This window comes from Sceloporus occidentalis, unplaced genomic scaffold, assembly GCF_023333645.1.
Source record: "Sceloporus occidentalis isolate IW3139 unplaced genomic scaffold, rSceOcc1.0.p SCAF_5, whole genome shotgun sequence".
In the NCBI taxonomy this organism is placed as follows: Eukaryota; Metazoa; Chordata; class Lepidosauria; order Squamata; family Phrynosomatidae; genus Sceloporus; species Sceloporus occidentalis.
In genome coordinates, this window is record NW_028316985.1 from 65,766,268 (window position 1) to 65,790,746 (window position 24,479).

At 39.7% G+C, this 24,479-nt stretch overlaps 1 protein-coding gene across 3 annotated transcripts in view; it reads right to left on the minus strand.

The window, feature by feature from the left end:
- Positions 1-20,262, minus strand: part of IMMP2L (inner mitochondrial membrane peptidase subunit 2) — a 625,477-nt gene extending 605,215 nt beyond the window's left edge. Inside the window, exons 1-3 of one of the 3 annotated variants that reach the window (XM_089524300.1) lie at positions 13,170-13,258; positions 10,322-10,416; positions 8,428-8,565 (exon numbers count right to left, since the gene is read on the minus strand). In XM_089524300.1, the coding sequence (XP_089380426.1) occupies positions 8,428-8,565; positions 10,322-10,416; positions 13,170-13,257 (321 nt within the window). In that variant the 5' untranslated portion in view covers position 13,258. Of the gene's footprint in view, positions 1-8,427; positions 8,566-8,892; positions 9,026-10,321; positions 10,417-13,169; positions 13,259-20,231 lie in introns of those variants that run through there. The other 2 variants (XM_089524302.1, XM_089524301.1) reach the window with 2 other exon arrangements.
- Between the last annotated feature and the right edge of the window lie 4,217 nt (positions 20,263-24,479).

Consider the following 24,479-nt stretch of genomic DNA (forward strand, 5'->3'; position numbering starts at 1 on the left):
CAAAGATTTGGAACCACTACTAACCGCTGGTAAGGAGGAAACTGCAAAATAATGGTTGCTGAATATTAAGAAAACAAAAATGATTACCACGGAAGACGTATGTTAGTTTAAATATGGATGGTGAAGACATCAAAATAGTTATACATTTTCCATATCCCAGCATGGGCAAAAATCAAGAGACTGTAGAAGAAAAATTAGAAAACGGCTTAAGACTTGGAGAGTAGTCACAATCATGTATACCACAGTATTCCCGATTTCTATCGTATTTCCCATTTCTCTATATTGTGAAAGTTGGACAGTGAAGAAACCTTGCAGAAAAACAACTCATTTGAAATGTGGTGCTGGTGGATAGGTCTGCATATAGTATGGACTCCTAAAAACACAAATGAAATCATGCATAAACTCTTACTAGAATCTAAGATGGCTACTGAGTCATATTTTGGACATATCAAGATACGTGATTCACTGGAAAGGCTCAGAAAGGTGGAAGGCATTCGGAAAAGAATACTGTAGATTGGTTCAATTAAGAAAGCCACAGCCCTGAGTTTACAAGACAGCTAGAGCTCTTGGATGTCTCTCTTTCATAGGATTTCTATCAATCAAAGATGATTTGATGACAAATAACAGTAACAAAAACAAGGGATAGAATGGAATTAAGAATGAATACATGGAAAACTGTCGTTGACCAAAAATCGAAATAAACTAACAAATCAGATTCTACTGAGGAACATATGAGAAATATGGGGATAAATGATCCACTGACCAGATTAATCCACTTTTCTAATAATCAGATTGCTTTACTGATTTAAAAAGTGGAGCCTGGCTTCTTTCTTTGGCTCTTGTGTTACAAGGGTAATTAAGTACTCAGACACAATGTGTCATTTTGTCAATAGTGATGTTTATTTATATTCTCTTTCATTTGAGCCGCTATATGCCATAACACCTCCTCCCAACATTTTCACTATGCTTTTCACTTAGAACATTGTCTCCTTTCTGATGGTACTGATGGTACTGATACACAGAAGACTGTTGTTTTTTTAAATTCAGAGAGGAAACAAAGGATTTATTGGCCCACTTTTTCTATTACACTGAAATAAAAAGCACCAGCTTCCCTTCCAGTGTGTTTAACACAGCATTATGATTTCACGTGGACTCAAAAAAATCTTATTCAAATGGTTTATTCTATATTTAACTGGCCTGATTGAGATTTACATACAGTCAGCCCCTCACATTTGCTGCTTTGACTTTTGTGGATTTGTTTATTCACGGATTTGATCAGTATGTTCTTTCTAGGTCTCTAAGTCCTCCAGGATGACTCTGTGGTTAATTTCTTCTGGAAGTTGAACAAAGAGTCATGCTGGAGGACCTAGAGATTCTTAGAGAGAACACTTTTCTGGGCATTTGTAGGTCCTCCAGCACGATTCTCTGGTCAGCCTTTGGCAGATGCTGAAGGACCTAATGATTCCTAGAGAAATGTTGTGTCAGGTTAAAAAAAACAAGTTTTGTGGTTTTTCCACTGTCACAAGAGTCCTGCTCCCCTAACCCCAGCAAATATTGGCTCCCTTTCTCTTACATTCTCATGGGTAAACATATTGAGTTTGTTGTTCAAAAGCAAGCAGGAGTCCAGTGGCACACTGAAGTTACTTACAATGACATAAGCTTTTCTTGGGCTTTTTAATCTCCACATATCCACGATCAGAGTTATATGCGTGCATAGTGTCAACACTGAGCGGAGACCCATACCTTCAGAATTGAGTTGAAGAGATGAGGTCTGCAGAGATAGGGAGAAAAAAGGGCCATAGGGAGAGGGCAGCTGACTCCCTTCATCCTGAAGCCTCCTTTCAGTTTTCCCAAGCAATAATCTGAACCTCTTTTTTCCTCCAGACACACATCCTAGCAATTGCTCTTGTGGTAAAGCTACACAATTATACAACATCATTCAATACGGCTTTGAATTAGTAGTAGCTGCCAGCAACGGGAAGTAGAGAGAGATTGTGTTTCAACTCAACTCTGCTTTCTTGTCTAAGAAGGTCATACTTTGCAAGACTGGTCCTTGCTACGACCAAATGTAGAATTATCACTGGAACCTTACATTTAATTTCAGAGAAATTAGCTAAGTTTGGCAAAATACCATATATGCTCCTGTACAAGTTGACCTCATGTATAAGTCGAGGGAAGGTTTTAGGATCAAAATCTTGGATTTTGATATGCCCCTTGGATAAGTGGAGGGCAGAATTTAGGAGACAGATTTTAAGATTGGCTTCAAAGTGGAAGTGGAGGGGGAAGAGAAGCTTGGTTTTCAGAGGAACGCGAGGAGGAGGAGCAAAGGTTTGGAGATCAGCTTGCAAACGGAGGGGAAATGGGGAAACGCAAAGAGGAGGCAAGGTTTGGAGACCAGCTTGCAAACAGAGGGACAATGGGGAAACGCAAAGAGGAGGCAAGGTTTGGAGATCAGCTTGCAAATGGAGGGAAAATGGGGAAATGCAAAGAGGAGGCAAGGTTTGGAGATCAGCTTGCAAAAACATGGAGACTTCTTGAGGAATCCATTGTTCTCTGTCTATAAAGAGGCCTGTGACCTCACTGGAATATTGGATTGCCAAAGAGGGGTGGGTCCCTGCTGAGATGCAAATGGACTTTAAATTTCCTGGAGTTTGAAAATCTCCCTATTGCTAAATGGCCACGAGGAGGAAGAGCCTGCCTGCAAAAGATATCCTCCTCAGCATAACATCTTTACTAAAGACTGGAAACAACATGCAGGCATCTGACTAACACCTCCAATTGTTTTGTTTTTTCTTCCTCTCTCCTGTTTGGTTTGTCACATCTTGCCTGATGAAGAAGCCTATGGAGCTCTGAGTCTCAAAGCTTGCAACAAGTATATTGTGCATTTTGGTTGGCCAATAAAGTTATCATTGATGGATTTTTGTTTGTACATATCACATTGTAAGCCAGTTTGAGGATTTTCACATCTATGAAACAGGACATAGATGTGATAAACTAAAGAAAGCAGAAAAGGTGAGATAAATAGGAATGTTTTGCTATTAATCTAATGGCATGATTCTTTGCCAGGAGTTTGTCTGCTCCCACTTCCTATTTTTCTAGATTTCCTCTGAAATAGAGCTTCCTCCAGTGAAGGCAGTGATGAATTAGAGAGTGGACTCATTGATAAGCCACTTTCTCCTTTCTGATCCAGTTTCACAGCCATGCTCAAAGAACAACAAAATCAACTACAACTCAAACCTTATGCCAGATATATTAAAATATCTGATCTTTAAATCCATTGGCTTTCCACATTTTTCTTCCACCAGCCAAACTAACCCTAGAATTCAGAAAAACACTTTTAATAGAATAAACCTTAAGATAGTTTGGGGCCCAAAACACACTGTAAACATAATCCAGTTTGACGCCACTTTAACTGCCCTGGCTCAGTACTAGGAAATCCTGGGAACTGTAGTTTTGTGAGATATTTAACCTCCTCTATCAAAGAGCTGTGATGCCACAGCACTTAAGGTTACATGGCACTACGCCAGGGCAGTTAAAGAGCTGTCAAACTGGGTTATTTCTATAGTGTATTTTGGACCTAAGTTTATTTGAAGTTGATACTTGTGCTTAGAGAAAAGGAGAGCAAGATTTAAAACATTATGCCTTAAGGAATTAAGATCATCAACTAACCCACACTAACATTTCTTCCCTTTTCCTAAGGTACAGGATAGATGCATAGTGCCACCTACTAATGGAAGTCTACAAATGTACATGCTTCAATGAAACAATAATAGAATGCAGGGCCAGCCCTAGCACTAGGCAGAGTAAGGCAGCATTTTGGGAGTAATGCAAGAGCAAACTGGTAGTTATTTCACTTGTTTATTTTTAATAACAAAGACGTTCTGCCTCATGTGCCAAAATATCATGCCTAAATAAAATTTAGGATAGATGGTCAGGTGTAAAGGGCACCATCTTTGCTGTTCTGACTCATTCTTGGACCATCCTGGAAAAAAAAAATACTTTAAGTAAAACTTGATATTATAAGCTCGAATAAAATAGAACTTTCCAGTTTATCAACCTTTGGAAAAAACAACTCTAGAGCAACTCAACATGAGCAGCTGTCAATTAAAGGGTAGAATTGTTCTCGTTCCTCCTGACTACTCATTTCCAAGATGTTTTAGAGAAATTGGCTTTCCACCAACTGTGAACTATTAAAAGTCTCAAATACTATCCATGACCAGACTTATGTTTAATGACTGATTTAAAAAAAACTTTTCAACATTGAAATTAAAGCTTTAGAGGAATCCTGGTCAGCTGTTGAGTTTCTAGCATCCCTCCTCAGTTTCGTTATATGCCAAACCAGTATTTGCATATTATGTTGTTATGGTAAGGAAAACCATCCATAAATGACAGTACAGTTATGCAGCTTTACTCAGTTAATTGTAATATTCCACACCTACTCACTAATTAAATTTTCTATCCATAAAGCTATCTTGCAAATCAAGCAGTAATTCAAATAGCTTTTTTATAGTAACTGACTCTCAGATTGAAAGAGAGGTTGAATCCGACTTGTGCTGGCCCTTTAGATAGGAATTATTTTAAAAGGGAATATATAGTGAGAACAAATCACTCCAATTACTGTATTTTCTGGCGTATAAGACTACTTTTTAACGCAGGAAAATCTTCTCAAAAGTCAGGGGTCGTCTTATACGCCGGGTGTTGTCTTATAGGGAAGGTGCTGAAACCTCCAAGCTGGACTGGAGAATCTGCAGTCGCCGCATATGGTGGAGGAGCTCAAAAACGACCGCGGGTGCATCCCCACCGTATGCGACAACCGCTGTACAAGTACGGTAGAAGAAATCCACTCACTAGGATTCGCGGAAAGAAGTGACTTAACATGGTCCTGATGACAAGGTGAGGGAGCACCTCACCAAGAAGGTGTAAGTGAAGGGCGGAGCAAGCTTCGGGAAGCCTGGGGTATGGAAAAAAGAGCTGTGTTTACGCTACCACTCTGATAGTCTTGGAGACAGGGAGGGCTGGGCAGTCAGGGAGAGCTGACCAATCCAAGCAGGCTTTGTATAAAACAAGTTTTCCTGCTAAGTACCTGCATGTCATAAGCATTGGAATTAAAATTACCATATTGAAATCAAATCTAATTTTTTTTAAAATTTTTATTTGGTGTGCATTGGAAGAGGGGTAGTCTTATACGATGAGTATATACCAAACTCTATATTTTAACAGGAAAAGTTGGGGGTCGTCTTATACGCCGGAAAATACGGTACTCAAAATGGAAGGCATACATTTGAACAGCGCTGCCATCAGTGCACACATTTATATAATATGGCTTGTTTTATTTCCCAATAAATATCACATTTAGAAACAGAAAACTGAGCTTTCTTTTTAAGTAAGAAAAGGCTATTGTGTTTTATTACGTAACTGTGATTACAATGTGCGTGTCTGTAGTGTATATTCTGCATCAAGAAATCTAAAACTGCTTAGCAAACACAGCAAAAAGTCACCTCCACCACCAGAAAGTTATCAATTAAGTATTTCAGTGTTTTTCATTAAGTATTTCAGTCAGTGGAAGCCTCATCTAAATATCAGTTCAATATCAGCCTATATATAGTTGAGCATGGAGACTTACAGAACTGTAGAATACACCTACAAATTGCGTGAAATGAATCTCAATCAATAATTGTTTTTAAAATGAGAGAGGGAAGGAAAGAACAGAGAACTCCTCACCTTCCTCATCTCCTGAACAAGTAGTTTTCTTCTCTAGGCATCTGGAGAGCATTGAGCATACCTCTATGGTCTATTTCCACTGGAAATATAGGGTTCACTATTAGCCACAATTTTCACTAAGAATGATAGGTTTGGGAACGTATCCCCCATGGATAGAGAGGTCACAGTGCATTTTATTTCACCAGCTATTTCTGTCTTGCTTATATGCCCATAGGTGTAAACAAATATGCCAATATTCCAGTACTGAAATATACTAATACCTGCATGTAAGAACAAATCAAAGTTCACAAAAGAACAGTATCAATGGGTACATTAGTCTAGTTTGGAAAGCATTTTACTATAAGATGTGCATTAGCTGAATAGTGATTTATAAAATTTAGACAGCATGGTAAAGTAATTTGGAGTCAGATACAAATGTTTAAATCACATAACATAAATCCAATCCAGAAAACAAAAATAAAGGCGAAATGAAATGAAATAAAAGAGTAAGACATATCTCTTGCTTTTTTCTTTTTTCTGAGGAAGAACTTTTAATTTTAGTCACAGCATGAACCAGGATAATGAGTGCACAATGCCAGCTAGGAGTCTAAAAGGTCTATTACAAATCCAATTCTGGTGGATTGTACAGTGAAAGCTTCAAGTAAGACAATCATACATCCAATGCAAGTGTGTTATTGATGAGCATAAGGCGTCATGCTGACAAAACTTCACTTTCCATCATATCCTATAGCTTTCAAGCACATTCAACATAATTCACTCTCTGGAGTGCAAGATAAAAGAAAAAGGAGATGATTTGCCATATTTTCCTTCCTCAAGCAAAACAACAGAAAGAAAACATAGGAGCTGTACAAACAGCCCTGAACGGGCAGCCTTTAGCCTCCCCTTCTTCAGTCACATTGGGGCTGCAGCAACCGCATGCCACAGCCCTGATCCGGCCTTCCCAGGGTGTGATAGCTGCGGTGCCGCAGCTATGTGACACTCCTTCAACGCTGCATCATGTGGATACAGTGCCAGAGGAGCATCATGATGTGTCATGTGGACACGATGTCCCAACTCTGCCCACAGGCCAACCTCAATGGCCGGTCTGAAGAGCCCCATAATCCTATAGAAGTCCTTTCAGTCTGTTTAATATATTCTTGTGTTGAAACAGCCAATGTGCTGCCAAAAGTTATGACAACCTGTATGAGATGTTATCTGTCGGACTATGCTAAGACTGAGGAAGCCCATCACAAGACATATACCAGCCATGAAGCTGATTGGGACTGTCACTACACCTAACTTGACCTAATTCGCAGGATTGTTGTGAGAATACAAATGGGGAGCAAACCATGTACACCACCTTGAGGTCCTCAGGTGAAGCATACATATAGCAAACAAACAAATCAGTAACTTTAGATAGGTAGACAATAAAGACAGGCAAACACATTTAGGACAGCAAAACAAATAAATCCAAGTCATGTGTGTATGTGAAAGAAAGACTCTCACAAAGAGAGCCCAAGGTTAGGAAGGGTAGACATGAAAAAAAGCAAGGAAGAGTAGAAAAATTCTCTTTTTAATATTGAGTATTATGCAAAAATGTATGGTTTGCCAGAGAGTAGGCAATTCCTTTCAGACAGCATATTTTCCCCAAAGTGAATCTGCACTAGTACATGACTATGGCCCATTACAGGCCGCCCAAAAGGGGCGGTCTCGGGCCGCTGCTGGTTGCAGCGCAGAGGAGTCGCAGCAGCCAAACTGCGCGATTCCTCCACGCTGTAAAGAAGGAGCGCAAAAATCACGCTCCTTCCGGCAACCCGGAAGAGACACCGCAAGTGCCAAAGTGCACACTTGCGGCGTCACTTCTGGAGCACGACATGCGGACGCAGAGCGTCAGCTACGTCAAGATGGCGGCGGCCGTGAGGAACGGCCGCAGCCATCTTGTATGGACACGGTCCGTAATATGGGTAAATGCATGCATAAGCTACGCACTTACCCTAAAGCTAGTACGTCCCCAGGACGTACTAGCTGCCCGTCTGTAACGGGCCTATGTTATCTAGTTACCAACTTCTTCTGATGACATCAAGCTCTCTCTGATAATATTTAAATCTAATAATCCATTCACAATATTTTAAATTTCTTAGAAATAGCAAGGAAAGGAGCCCTGGTGGCGCAGTGGTTAAATGCCTGTACTGCAGCCATTCACTCAAAACCACAAGGTTGCGAGTTCAAGACCAGCAAAAGGGCCCAAGCTCGACTCAGGCTTGCATCCTTCCGAGGTCACTAAAATGAGTACCCAGACCGTTGGGGGCAAATTAGCTTACTTGCTCATTAGCTTACTTGCTGTTCACCGCTATGATCTTTTGGAATAGCGGTATATAAGTAAAACAAAAAAAACCCAAGTATCTCAAAAATCCTGAGGCATGTATCTCAAAAAAAAAAAAAGAAAGAAAGAAAGAAAGAAAGAAAGAAAGAAAGATTGAAACTTTAAATATGTCAACTAAAATTGATGTGTTTGATAGCTCCAGAAATGCAAGAATTACTCACTTTACCCCTATATGCATTAAAAATGCTCTCTGTGATGAAAAACCCTTTTTTGTGAAGCTAGGGTTTAACTTTGCAATACTGAAAACCACATTTTTCTCCTGCCATTGAAATTGGATTGTCAATTATTTACAACTCAGACTCTGAACAGGTGAAAATGAACAGGGTAGAGAAAGAGTTTGTTACCTGCATTGAAGCCCCTTCTACTCTCGCAATGCAAGCCACTCTGTCGAGAAAAGTGACACTCACAGGAACAGCAACGAAGAAGCCTTTCAAAAATGCTTTAATGTATCTTCTCCCAAAGCCTTGTGTCTGTGCCATAATCTGATGAATGAAACAAAGGCAAACCAACGTAAGCAAGACTTTAGAACAAAGACACATTCCATAACAGAAAAGCCAAGAACAATAAGCAGCAGTGAAATTCAGTTTGTCAACGATCATCACCATCTGCCTTTAAAAACACAGTTATAACCCACAAATAATGAGGCAAGAGGTCCTAACATTAACTTCATTTTTAGCCATCTGATGTCCAGCTCTGCCATTAGAAATGATGTGGATAAGTCATTTTCAATGGAAACTTTACCAAAAAATAAACAATGATAAAGGCCTTGGTTTGAATTCTACTGAAGTAAGGTTAGTTTGTTTTTTTACTTGTTCCTCTTTTCTTCAGAAAACAAAAACAGCTCTGGGTGACCAGAGTGCCCTTCAAAACATCGGTGGTAGATCAGCCAAAACTGTTGATTATCACTTCGTCCTCATTCTTTTTCAACAGGACCCATTGCTGCATCTCATTCGCCTGTACAAGAAAGAGTCTTTCTCTTTAGAGAAGGATATGTTCAGTCCACTCCCAGCTGTTCGTTCCCACAAAGCAAGAAAAAATACAGAAAAATTAGACAGAAAGAAAAAATAAAAAGAAGTTTATAAAATTATCCATCACCAGATTTGACAAAAGATGTGCACCAAATGCAAAACACTGTACGGGACTGTGTGCTCAGCTTAAGAATTTGTCAGTGAAGCCAGGGAACACATGATTCTTCAAACCGTAAGTTGACCATGCATGAACAGAGACCACAAAAGCTATTTTCTTAAATGCCTAGGGGCCCAGAACAGACAGGCAGATAGGGCCAACATCCGGCCACATGTCATTTACATGATGCACGTCCCTGGAGTGCCCTGAAGTCGCCCTGGGGCCATGCTAAGGTCGCTTAAGCCAGCCCAAATCCAACCCCAAAAGGAGCTGATCTTTTCCGCTCCTATTTGGGGCCGTTGGAAGAAGCGCCCTCGCAGCCGCATTGTGTTCACTTCTAGCCACTCCTTCCTGCCACTCCTTCGCCCCTAGCATTCACTAAGATAAACGACCAACTTATACCTCTTATCAAGTCAGTTCTTAATATGTTTCAGCAACATTTACTTTGTTTTGCCAGTGTTTCAAACAGCAATAAAAGACAGCAGTGGTAACAACTCCACACACCAAAATATGAGATTTATTTTTCACATCTTATTCAATCTAAATAAAAGGAAAAGTTTACTAGCCCTCAAACAGCCCTCATCACTTGTAATAAGGGACATCTTAGCTTTAGTTCCACTAAAGCATACTGCATATCACATGGAGGTTGTTTTTAATTGTGGTCATTGTTGTTCTTTGATATTAAGGAATAGTACTTTTCCCACAGTTAACTGATAGTATTTCTGAAATAATCCACATTTAATTCACACATACACATGCACAAACAGAAGAGTCAACAAAATTAACCTGATCTTTCATAAATACAGGGCAACGGTATTTTGGTCTGTGTGGAAAGATGGAAGAATATGGTCTGGAGAAGGTGGGAAGGCAACCTTTGCCTTCTATGTAAAACATCATCATCATCATCATCATCATCATCATCATCCCCTCCATCTCCATCATCATCATCATCTCAGGTAGGTAAAACAAACATCTATCATGTCTGCATATATTTAAGCATAAATTCAATCCCATGTAACCAGGAAAAGAAACATAATACATACAAAACTATTCTGGTTCAAGTTGAGAATGCAGTATAATAATAGTGAGCTGACGTCTGACAATACACCTCACCTGCAAAAACCTCATTTGGAGGCACACAGCGTGGCTCAAAGTCTTATCTTCCCTAATTACTCTGCAGGATGGAAAGTGGTTTCTCCCATTAGTCCCTACAGAGTATAAATCAAAAACATACTTTCAGCTCTGAGCCAATCAATGAAACAAGAATCCATTCACACAAAAGGAACATTCTATTTTAAAATACATTACCCGTGCTTTAGTGGTGGCAGATAATTCATTTGAAAGCATCTTCTATTAGCAATGTGTTTTGCAAGCTCTGATGTTCAGCAACAAGAGCAATATTTGCATAGCAAATAGACTAATATATTGCTTAATATGTAAAACGTCAATAGAAGAAAATGCTTCTAAAGCATTAACTCAGCACTAAAATGCTGAACAGCTTTTTTAAAAAAGAAAGACGAAAGATGAAAAATTGAGCCTAAATGAACCAATTAAATGTTGTGTTAATATTTACCAATCAAATCCAAAACTGCAGACTCTTTATATTTATCAATATTTATCAATTAATTTATCAATATGAAAATCTAAAACATTAGCCAATTGAAATACTTGGCTACACTTGAAGGTCTGACAGCCCTATGTCAAACCATCACCATTATTTTAAAAGACGAGAAAGAAAGGGAAAATAATGAACCTACAAGGATCCTCATGTCGTTTTAGGCTTCCTATCGATAGGGTTCACACCTAAATTATGAATAAATGAGCTATTCTTTGAGATAGAGGTTGGGGTTTAACCTTGAATGATGTTAGTGAGGACCTCTTTCCCTTGGACTGACACCCACCTAATTATATGTTGCTTTAAACTTTCAAGTTTACAGAAAGTTCTTTACAGAAAGAAAAGCTAGAAACAGGAAATAACAAAACATTCTTGAATACAAGGCCTTTTAACTGTGTATGGTTAAAAACAGGTGACTAATACAAACAACAAAAATGAAGCAGTTTACAGCAATAACATAGGCAGAGGAAAGATTGGGATAGCATATTGCCTTTCTAGCAAAGATCAAAAGCACCAGCAAGTAACAGGTCAAAATCTAAGGAAACCAGCACTGTGCAGTTTAAGAGATTACAGCAGATGGAGCACAACATTATCCAGACTGAAGAACTAGTGTACAAAAAGGTCCAGGGGCTATAATGGGTCTCCAGTGCATACTACAACATATGGAGCAGAGACTCTAGATTGCTCTCTACATTTGAATATTTTTATTTCCTATACTTGCATGTACATTTCAGACCCATGTTTGTCAGGCCTCCTGAGGGGGGGACCCTCATCAAGTAATTCACCAACAGCCTCAGGTCACATATTTGCAAGTCTAAGCATTTAAACATTACCCACCAAAGTATGGCAGGAAATACAGCAGTAAAAATCACAGCAACCTGCCTCAGAGGAAGGAGAAACAATGACCCCAGATAGGGTCATAAGAAACAGTCTGCAAGCGGAAGAGGACGAAAACAGAAACATTAGATGTAGGCAGCATCTTATTTCAAATTATCTGTTTTATTCACTTTGCCATTTATAGAGGGTAATGATGGCTGTACTATCTTCTTATGGGAAATAGGTTGCAAAACTCTGCAAGCCTAGAGGAAATGTCTTCTGAGCCGCCAACTTCAGGAAACTTTTCCTGGTACACATGTTTGGTAAAGAAAATCTAAAATAATCTAAATTTGTTGCATCAGATCCATTCCAGGAAGTTGCTAGACATGGATGATTCCATAGAAATAGCATAAAAGATAATAAGAGTTCATAAAATTATAATCAACTGTTAAAATAAACATCAGTGGAAACCATTCAATATCAATTTATAATATTCCCATTATAAGACTGTCCATTTTTCTTATGAAACAAACCGACCATTTCACCTGTGAAATGGGTTGTATTTGCTTATGTCTAATTTGCATGGCACAAATAATGCAGTTTGACCTATGTTAATTACCATGGCTCAACGCTATGTAATTCTGGGATTTGTAGTTCTGCCGTGTAGATTAGACATTAGACTTCTTAATTCTAGTTGTTGATCACAGTCACATTGACTAATGGAAAAATATACAAGAGATACTGGCCAAAAGAATGAAATATTATATTGTTTTTCATGTTTACTTTTCTGATACACCACTAATGCTTCAGCTTTAAAGTCTACATAAGCATCACCTGAAGGTTGTACAGCTAGTATAAAGTGGTAAAAACTAAGTGTTAGGGTCTCAGAACATGAAAGGAGGAACAGTCACAAGGAGTGCCATATAGCTTGGAGAACGCTTCAAAGATGGCTTTCATCTTAGAAAGGACTTGACTCTTTATTAGAAGCAACAATCCAAACCGAAGCAGTAGAATCACACAATATTTTGGATGTTAAATCCTCAATTTTGAGAAGCCTGAAAGTAGTCATGTTCTGCCTTGCAAAATTTCTCTCAGAGGCGCTGACCTCAACATGCTCATGCCAAATCAAGAGCGTTAGAGAAAACATATATACACATAGCTTGTTTCTAGTCCTCAAAACTATGGCTGTTCAAGTATAACATCTGAATACAACTAGGTATATGTGTCCTGATCCTTTGAAAAGTGGATCTTTCCTTCTCGTTTTAAGCTGGGCCTAAATTAAACAAAAATTTATGGAAGTTGCAGTTGCAAGTCCACTTACTAGCAAGTAGATAGGCTGGAGTAGGTAGAGTACTTTAAATGTGTGTTTACCCTCGCCTCCTTCAGAATACAGACCAGAAATTTTGAGCATCAGTTTTATCCCAGCATCTGTAGGGTTACTGACTACAACCATCAACAGCAGAAAAATATGTCCCAAAAGATGAAACAGCTTTCCTTGCACATTTACTCCAGTGATCTAAACAAGCTCACCTTGAAACAAGTCCTTCTCTGCAGGAGACTCTACAAGTTCAACATTAGCATGTATGCCAGGTGCTTCAGCAATAAAGTAGGAAAGCATGATGAGATATGATAAAAAAAGCAACAAAACAGATTCAAGTGTGTCCCTGGCCTACATATGACTCTTTGAAAAACAGAACATAACATTTATTATTTATTTCCCCTTTTGGTCTTGTCAGAAAGCTCAGCTCCGTCAGAAGTACAAAGGGACATCCAGTGGCACAGCCCAAGTAGCTGGACCATTCTGTTACTGTTTAAATTGCATTGTGATTTAAAAAAAAAAATCAGCATGAAGAAAATTGTGGGTTTTCTTCCTCCTGTGTTTCAAAGTAGAAAGATTTTATTATTAGTCCTTTTCTTCAAAGCATATGCTTCAGTCTGTGCTGTATGCTTTGAAGTATACAGCATAACCTCAAAGCAGCACAGCCTTATTCTCTGACACATTATTACAACTTGAATTAAATCTGTAGACATAGTGGAAATACATTTGAAGAATCCTTCGCTGCTGCACTGATATGGCAAATATCAATGCCATGAATATAATGCAGTGAACCTCTTTCAAGAACCAGAAACAAAAATTAAGTGACTCATGCTTGGTAAAATTAAATTATATTTTTGTTTACTGTTTCCAAGTCCGGAGAAATACTTCCCTCCTTTACAAAAAAAACCCAACTCATGTTTATGCTCTGGAGTCCAAAGTAGATTAAATTACTAACTTCCACATTTGGCAAAATCAGGTTCTTAGGCTTTTAGAAGCATTAATCACTAGCTTACAATATAATTACATATTTTTGCAAAGGAAATTTACAGCATAAGATCTCTCTCAGTTGCAAGCAGCATGTCATGTGGATTTACAGTATTCAGCAATTATATATGCTTTATTCACTTTCAAAAATACAAAAATATTGTGCCCTTCCTTTAACTACACTATACTTAATATTTAAAATTGTGTTATCTCATCACCTAATAAAGATAAACGCCGTCATGCTATGAGAAGCCACATGAAGCAGAGATCAACTGGTGGGGGGGGGGGAGTATGAGGACAGAAGAATAGTTACTTCAAAAGACAGGCTACTGTTTGTTAATCTGCCTTGTGGTCTTTCCCTGGCTCATAACTTTTTCCCCTCAGCCATTATAAGTAAAGGTAAAGTAGGAATTGAGGCAGAGAGTAGCTTTGAGCTCAAGTGGCTATGCTCAAACAAGATCACTGGCTGGGAGCTGCAGAACTCACTTCAGTGATTGCCACCTAACACAACTGTTAAACCACAACTATGGAAATGACATGACTAGCAAATCATGGAAGGGAGTTGCCATATTTGTCATGCTGCCATCAAGTCTGCCTCAAGAAAGCTTGATAGTATATATAATACCATCCAGAAATTAAGGATTCTTTTTCCAAACATAGTGGAAGAGTTGGATTTATTGACCCCCCCCCCCAAATTTAAAACACATATTGCTGACGATAAGTCCACATGAGATAACCACTTTCTTCTCTTCCAGATCCAGTTTCCAGGCACAATGAACAAGGGGGAAATATATTTAAGAAAATATACCACCCTCCATACATTTTCAGACTTTGCCCACCATCCCTAGTTATGTTGGCTAGAGCTGGTGGAAGTTTCAATCTAAGAACGTCAAGAGTCACCAGTTGCTTCTCTTGACTAAAACGTACGTAATAATTATATGCTGCTCTTTACTGCCTCAAATATTCAGTTCTGGGTGCGAGGGGAGAATCTCCTTATTACAGTATTAATATTTGTATATATATAACATAGTATCCAAATGTAGATCCTGAAGCTTACTGATATATTAATTGGCTATTTCTCGTTTTTGTCCCAGGAAGGACGCTCTCCTCCTATTTGGAAAGCGAATTCTATCAACTCTTTTCTCTCTACTTACACCAACTTCCTAAGTGATGCCTACCCAGATGTAATTAATACAATGATGAATTCACTGTTGCCCAAGTGTATACCTCTGAGACACATCTATGTATTTCTGCACCACAAGCTTCACCCAATTAAAAATAAACCCAATATAAATATCAAAAATAAATTGTCAAAAATAAATCAGCATGTCTCAGGCAGAGATTGACTTCTTATATTGTCTTAGAAAATATCACTGTATTGGATTAGATGCATTTTCAAGTCTAGAGCCCTATAGGAACTCAGCACAGATCAACTGTTACACAGTTACAAGTGAAGAAGCAGGTTACCTGAAATTAGCAGTTCTTATTAATAGACTCAGATAATAAGCTATAAATCAGATTATGATGCCAAGCATACATTCTGATAAATGAGACCTACCAAAGCTAGCAGACTTTACCTCCAGTTAAAACCCACTCAGGACCAGGTTGACTATTTGTTAATGAATTACCCCAGATATATTCCAGCAGATACTTTCCTTTTCTTTCATTCTAAAACCTCACATAATGTTTGCACTTCTAGTGTTTCTTGTCATACAACCAGACATCAGCTTTCCTAATGGTTAGAAAACAGAAAATATTTCATCCTAACGGCGGTTACTGTTTGGGGTTACTGTTCAAATCAGGCTTCAGGTGTTATTTTTTTGAACAGCGTTTTCCAAGAGCCAGGGGCCACACTGACTGGGGGGCTCTGAGAATTGTAGCCCCAAAAGTAACTTTCTAGAGCTTTCTCAGTGTTGCTGCTGTGACTTCAGTCTCCATTGTGAGATCAATGCAACATGTGCCTGGTAAAAATCTTCCTTTCTCACTATAAAACAGACAATAGTTAGTAAACTTCCTCGAAGCTTAAATCCACATATCAGGCTGTTTGTATTATAAATTACTGCAGTCCCTTTAAACATAATTCTTAAAACCACAAGTGGTAAAATTCAAAGCATGATTTGAAATTGTGGATGTTAAGATGTGTGAGGACCCAGGATGGAGCAGGCAGGGGAAAAACAGGAAAATTCTGGGTTTACGCACCCACACAGACCCAATTTTAATTCCTCTCCTCCAACAAATATGGATTATGAACTATTGTACTTTCAAAGAATTAAGGAAATGTTTATGACAACGCGTTCCCATATTGCTGATGTCTTGCTTTATTCCCCCAAAATGAACTCAAAGAACAAGTAGGATATGATGCTGGAAAGGGATTTTCAGTTATGGAAGAATACAGCTCATAATTTGGCTTTCTCCATATATAGAATTCTGTAATATGATGGCAAGACATTTGCAAACAACCGTTTCTGTATCTGCTTACTGTGCATGTTTTTTACAGCCGACCTGTTAACAGAAACATGGCTTGTAAAGCCTCTCCTAAAACAGAAAAGACAGAAGTGGGAACTAACTAGCATAGTTAAAATCTGTTCATTGAATTGGAGATTTTCCAATAAAACAGACAACTTGCTTAAATTTATTGTTAACACGATTGACTTGTAGCAGTTATTTAATTTAACAATTCTTTATTGCGTTAATTAAAACAGAACCAGTGCTAAAGAGTCAGTGGATACATTTTTCTAGTTCTTCATCCAAAAACCTAGTCCTCTTAGATTTTTGAAAATTGGGCCTTGGCTGTTTGTGAATCTCCCAAATTGTAAGGTTTAGGTAATAAGGTTCTAACCACTGACACAAGAGTAGTTCAAGTGGAATGAACTGTGGTAAGTGTTTTTGAGGTTAGCAGTCTCACTGATCCCACCTCTTCCCCACTTCATGTCTAAAAATAACAAAGGATTAATATTACTGGAACCAGACATTTATTTAAAATCTAGGGGACTTCTGAAAGTTACAGAAACACTTGAACTCCATGTGAAGCAGACTAAAAAAAAGACATATTTAAGAACATCTAAGTTTCACAATCTAGTAGGTGTTAATGCCTGGGATTTTGGACTGTCAGTGATTCATATTTTATTAAAGAACCTAGTAAGCAATTGAGGTGGACTGGCCCCAATAATCAATATATCTATGTATAATTCTCTTTAGAAAATAGAGTTGTAGAAGTAAGGCACAGACATTAGAGGCAAAGGAGGAATGTCCAAGGTGAAGTTGATATGCACAAGACCTTTGTTTACATCCAAGCATCTGAGACTGATATGGATGCAACTTCCCTGGGGATGTAGCCAAATGTATTTTAAAATAGGTTTAAATATATTCCTGTATCTTTGCTCCTATTGCTAGAAATTTAACATGCTTAGGTCTTAAAACGCCCAATGACGTGATGAGGATGAGTTTTCTTTGGAGTTTATCAGACACGAGTTTTTGGCTATTTTTCCTGCCTATCACGCAATGTTAGCGTCACCAATGTTGCGCAATAACGTGAAAGCGCGACGTCCTTCCAGACGCCATTCATTTCTATGGGAGCCCATTGCGCAACGCTCCCATAGTTTAAGCGTCATTCCTCCCCTTTTTGGGCATTGCGGGCAAAAAGGGAAGCCCGGCCAGGTCTCCCGTTATCCTTGCGAAATATGTTGCGAAATGGTTTGGTGTGGTAGGCAGCAGTAACGCTAAAGTTACTGATTGCAAAGTTCCCATGATGCTGGGCTACTTTTTGACCCCATTCCCTTCTGGTGGCCTTCCTTTTTCAGGGCAACCCCTTGGAGGGGGGGGGGTGCCTTGTCTTGCATGAACACCTAGGAGGCTTCCAATGTAAGGAACCCCCAGGGGTCATCCCTTCCAGCCCCGCATAAACTCCGCGGAGGCTTCGGATTGAAAGGGCCCCTAATGTAGGGGCCCTTAGGGGTCATCCATCCCAGCCCCATTCCTCTTTCCTGTATGGACACCTAGGAGGCTGTAAAGGAAAGGCGTCCCTAAGGGTCATCCACCCCAGCCCCATTCCTCTTTCCTGCATGGACACCTCGGAGGCTGTAAACGACAGGGGCCCCAAGGGGTCATCCATCCCAGCCCTATTGCTCGGTCCTGCAAGGACACCTAGGAGGCTGCAAAGGAAAGAGTCCCCTAAGGGTCATCCATCCCAGCCCCATTCCTCTTTCCTGCATGGACACCTAGGAGGCTGCAAACAGGAAACTGGAAGGGGCTTCTCTCCTTTCCCCTCTTCCCCCCGGAAGCACAAAGGTCAGGATGCCACCAAAACCTCCAAGGAGCATGCACGAATATGTTGATCCGAAAGGCAAAGGGAAGACGCTGGTGTAGTGAACAGTTCCGCAATGCAAGGTTTCGCATCACGCAAATTGCAACTTTTGTGCAATTGTAGCGCAATTGTAGTGCAAACATAATGTTACAGGGGGAATGACGGAAAAGCAAGCAATGTAATAAGACATTGCGCAAAACACTCATTTTGCAACGTTCTTTACACTATTCTGTCAATGCCCATCATCATCCACAACACAATGAAGTAGCATTGGATAATGTGGAATTTCCAACACTGTGTCACTTTTTGTAACTGTGCTACTGTGATCCCATCCAGGGTTTCATTCTAATGTCCTGTCAGCCTATACTTGGTGTTGCTCCCAGCCGTCGTAATGACCACCACTAGAACCACCATTATTTTCTTTTCTGGAGTTACTGAAACAGATTGCAATTCTTGATATTTTGTCATCTTTTTCTCTTTCTTGGCCTTGAATTTTGCTATTCCCTAGGGACTGCCAATCCAAAAGTCATTTTTCTCAGCTACAAGTACGTTTGTCATCTTATGTGTTAATTGTTCATCAGTTTGAATCTAAACATGATGTTTACTTCACCATTTTCAACCATTTTTCCACGCTTATGTTCCCATCAGTTTTTTTTGCAGATGGCAAATCATATTGTTATTATTATTATTATTATTATTATTTTGCACAGCATTCAGAGAATCAATACAGACATTTTACCGTATATATTCAATCTGTGCAATCCCGCTGCACAAACTAATAAGGTGGCCAACAGTTTTCACATAGGATTAAATTGCCCATATAACGTGAATTGGTTTATTCTTCCAGCTTGCTTTTTATATTTCATATCCATAGGTTTGTTTTCTTTAGCATTAATGAAAGTGGTATTAATAAGGGAGAAACAGTCCTTGCTTAATATGAAGTCTGCTTTGTCCTTCAGCTTAGTTACTGTGATGTTCCACGATGACCATTAAATTGAGATATTTTGCTAATTCCTAAAAAAATGATCCACATGTGTAAATCCAAGTTTTGAAATAAAAAACAATCCCAGACAGTTTTCTACTTTCTTGTTGTGCGTCTTTAAATCATTTCTGATTTATGGTGGCTCTGAGAGCGGTCTCAAACTGGGTTATTTCTGCAGTGTGTTTTGGACCTATGTCTCTCCAAAGAGGTTTTCTGCCATAAGGCAGTTTAAGGAGAGCTTGGGTACATGTAGTAGTAATTGCTAACACAGCCCCTTCCGCCTGCAATGGAATTAAAACTACTACTGGTGTAGTTAAAACTCATGTGTGTGGAAGTGTGCTTAATTAATGATTTCAACATCTGATGATTTTAAATGCATATGGCTACAGGGTTGCTTTCTATTCTTTTAGTTCATGCTTAGGGTTACATTGAGTTAGCTGCCTTGGCTCAAGGCAATGGCATGCTGGGACTTGTAGTTTGCTGGGGCACTGAGGTCCAAAACACACTGCAGAAGTAATCCAGTTTGAGACTGCTTTAACTGCTGTGGCTCACTGCTAGGGAATCCTGGGAACTGTAGTTTATTGTGGCATCAGTGCTCTCTCTGACAGAGGAGGCTAAAGGTCTCACAAAACTACACTTCCCAGAATTCCTTAGCATTGAGCCAGGGCAGTTAAAGCGGTCTCAAACTGGGTTATTTCTGCAGGAAGAAAAGTTGCAGCTGCCCATCTGAGGGGCTTAGCAGGGCTGGCTGAGGGGAGGCTGCCTTCCTCCTCCTCTGACACCCAAAGCCAAGGAAACCCTTCACAGAATAGGCTTCTCTCTCATTCTTTCCCATTTCCTCCCTTTCTTGCTCCTTTGAGGGAGAAGGGAAATAAAAAAAACAACACCGCGCGCCAAACTCCTAAGAATGAGCCTCGGCGGCTCCCGTACAGAGAGAGACACATACAGAGCGTTCCAGCTTCTCCATTTCCCGCCCCATCCAGGAAGCCCAAGCAAGCGACTCACCGCTTTTCGGCGCTGACAAGACGGAGGGGGGAGGGAGAGAGGGAGCACCTGTGACGTAATGGGTGGGCGTGGTAGTGCGCCCCGCCCACTTCTAAAGTAGCCGTTGAAGCTCCACCCAGCTCCAAAGGCTACTTTGGAAGTGGGCGGGGCGTACTGCCACGCCCCAGCCACGCCCGCCCCGTTACGTCACAGACCCTTCTACCCTGTAGAATTGAAGCATTTTGGCCCCACTTTCCCCTTCCCTGACTCTATATCCTACTGAATCCTGGGATTTGTAGTTTTGTGAGGCACCAGAGCTCTCTCTCGCTCTCTCTCTCTCTCTCTCTCTCTCTCTCTCACAGACCAGGCTAAAGACCTCTCACCAAACTACAAACCCCAGCATTTTTGTACAATTAGAGCCATGGCAGTTAAAAGCGGCGTCAGGCTGCTCTAACTCTGCAGTGTGGATCCAGCTTTCATAGTGTTTTAATGAAAGCCTTGTGTTCTCCGGGGTGTTCATATTTGGGCCACCAAAAGTGTCTGAGGGAATAAAGTGAAGCCTAAGGGAAGCTCATGCTGCCATGACATCTTTATTTCAGTATCTTTCTTTCAAGTCCCATTTATGTTTAACAACATAAGCATAACAATCTGGATTCAACCCAGTGTTATGTATGGGTTTAATCCCTGTAGTAAAGGCCAAAGACAAGCTCTTTGGTTACAAAGACACAACTCCTTCAATTTTACAGCAGCGCGCAAAGGGTTAAAATGCCGCATGATTTGAAATAATGGCAGCATTTTTCATGTATCCTTTTTAAAACAGCTTAGTTCTGAATCATTTCCCCTTATATGTGTATTTTAAGGATGTATAATTAAGTGGTCACAAGTCATTAAGCGCTCGACGAAGTATGAACCCACCGGCAATTTGTTTTCCATGTTTACATCAATCCGCCCCCAACTCAGAAATGACAGCAGGATGTTTTTCATCCTCTGCTTCCATCCCCAGATTAAGAAGTGATTCATAAGGCCATTTTTTAATCCTTTGTGTCCCATTATTACACCAAATATCAAGGGGGAATGATCATCAAAACATAATAGGCGCTGAAACGCAGGATGTTACCTCTGACAAATATCCCGAATCAGAGACCCTGAAGGAGCATTTGATATGACTTCTCAGCTAACGTATTAAAATATGTATTTAGTATGCTTTTTCAGATACAGCTGCACCTGAAAATATTACTACAGACTTGCTGTTTTGTTACACAAAGTGTAACAAAACAGCTCCACTGTCATCTGTACTTCTGCAAAAGAAAAACACTCCAAAACAACAGCTATTTGCCTTGTGTTTTCATGGGGAGAGAAAGTTAATTTCACATTCAGATAAGTTTAAAGTCACCTTAGTTCCTCTAGGTTTTTAAATTAAGTAACCATCGTTGTATTTATACACCACAGCACCCTAAATTCAGTTACTAGGCTCAACCAGAGAAGGTCCATAGACTCAACTGATGAATGGTGAGTCAACACCTGTGTAAATCTCATCGATTCAATAAGTCTCTAGTTGGCATTAGTAATTGTGTAAATCTACAGCGCTATATAAATAAAGTTTAATAATAATAATAATAATAATAATAATAATAATAATAATTTCACTGCCCAGGGTGACCAATGTCTTCCTTTTCCAGGACACATCCTACGTTCCAACCTTCTAGGAATTCCAAAATTTCCTCCATTTTGGGCATGACAAAGAAGCATGAATTTATATTTATATGAGTGTTTTGAGCTTTTGATAACGTCCTTATTTTTTTTGAAGGTCCTACATTTTACAGAGCCTTGTCCTCCTTGTCCTGCCACCATCAGTCTTCCTTGTCCAATATTGTCCAACATAAGCAGAGTAATGCTGTTCCGCAAAGTGGAAGGCAGTACTAAAGCCACGTTACAGATGGATTGATTCAATAAAGAAAGACACAGTCCTGAGCTTTCAAAACCTGAGCAGAGCTGCTGATGGATGGACAGGACTATGGAGGTTTCTTATTCGCAGAGTTGCTGTAAACTAAAGCCAAGTTGACAGCAAGGAACAACAAAAATGCTTTTAAGGAAGACTTTGAAATATTTTCAGTGACTTTTTGGTAGTTTTGAAAGTAGACGGAAATCTTTACTCGGCTCATGCATATTTAGTCACGTAATTGTAATGGTCCAGGAAACTGGGAATAATGAATCACAAAAAGCCAGGCTTTTTTTTTTTTACGGAGGGGGGAGAGAACACCCACACTTTTATGCCCATTGCATTATATCAAACCAGCACGAATGAGTATTATTGACAGTTATTAAGAGTTGGAACAGGGATGGGAAAGGTGAGCTAGAATTACAGGCAGCAATACAGAACAATGAAGGAACAGAGGTTTTATAACTGGAAATATAAAAGGTGTCATTGTTCGGAAAGAGGCAAACAGTAGAAAATTAATAAGGGGTCTATTTGGGAGGTATAAATGCAGTAATACGTGCGTGGGTGAGATTTTGAAAGGCCTGATGGCCGTGAAAGTGTTTCTCGGCGCAAAAACAATCAAGCATTATCATTACAGAAGACTGTGATTAGACTCCTGTGGAATTACTGGATGGACATTTGTCCTAAAAGCAGCATACCATGGAGCAGGAGGAGAAGGGTAGCAATGGCTTTTCCGCTCTTGCCTCTGTCTCTCTCAGCAGCAGCTGCTCAGCCTGTACCATTATTGTCTGCAGTCATAAAACAGTTGCCTTTCCCACTTCCTCATAATGCAGGTCCATCAAAACATTCGCTAAGCCAACAGCACTGAGAGGACAAATACAATTAATTCACAGTCAACAACAAGAAGCATGGCACAGCTGCGGGCATTACCAAAATGAGCCAAGGGGTTGTTTTCCTCCATTTGTTCTATACTAATGGATGGTATTGTTTTGTGTGAAACTGCATCGGTTTTGTTTAATGAAGGACTAATGTACAATTCAAATACAGAGCTTGGGAAAGTGTGTCTTGTGGGCTACAACTCTAAGAATCCTCTAGTCAGGATGATTGATGACAATTGTAGTCCAAAGAAATGAATGTTTCCACATTCTGTTTAAATACCTGGTCAATCAGGTAAAGAGAAACTTCTGAAGTTTGATTCCATTTCAAAGAGAGCTTGGACGTTGCTTCTCTGGAGCAGCAGAAAACAAGCTCGCGCCATCCTCAATATGACATCCCTTCCAACATTTAAACAAGGCTGTCATATCACCCCTATTCTGCACTGATTCTAGCCTAATATAAATTCAAAGGCATATCAGCAGACATGAAATGTGGGAAACATGGAACAAGAGTTATCCCACTTAAAATGAGCATAACAAAATAGGATGTGCATTAATAAAAATACACTTTGCTATTCCTCCCCCCCAGCCCCCCCTAAGAATGGACTAAGACCAGTTTGCAATTCCAAACATATTTATTAGAAATCATGAATTAGAAGCAACAACGAATTCTGCTTCAGAAGTCTCCCAAATCTGTAACGAAAACAGCTCAGCTTAGGAGGTGGAAGCAGAACCACTGGAACAAGAAGGAAGACGCTCTCTCAGACATAAAGATCTTCGCAATCCACCAATAGCAGACAGCTGGATACCTTCATTTGCTTCTTGGGGTCTGGTGTTTCTGGTCACTGGGCCATGGATTTCAGAGTGAGCGTTACTTGAAGTTGCAGGAAATGGACTGTCCACATCAGTCTCTGTAGAAGTATCTCTTCTCATTGGTGTTGGTGGCATTTCAAAAACTATCTCCCTCAGCCTTATGTCCAACTGGTGCTCCCTATGGCTGAACATCATTTTTATTACCGCACAGATTATGAGTACAATATCACGAATCAGCCGCACATATTCCATCCATGCGCCACGACTTCCTCCATCCACGAATAAATAATTTCGAGTACATGTAATTACCTAAAAAGACAGGCCAGTTCCATCAGGTCTAGCTGTGAATTCTGTGACTTATGTCGCTCTCTTTTATCTTATTTTATTGTATTTTAATTTACTGTATTCTCTGTATTTTCATAGCTGTAACCTGCCCGGATTCCTTGTGATTGGGTGGGCTATAAATAAATAAATAAATAAATAAATAAATAAATATTAAAAGGCCTGGATTGGTTTTCTAGGATCTAGCTCAAGAGAAATAGCTCATTGCTTCTGTGTATTATCTACCTAATGGAATCATTACGCAAAGGGATCTTGTAGGACCTTTGAGACTAACAGAAAGAAACTGGTAGCATGAGCTTT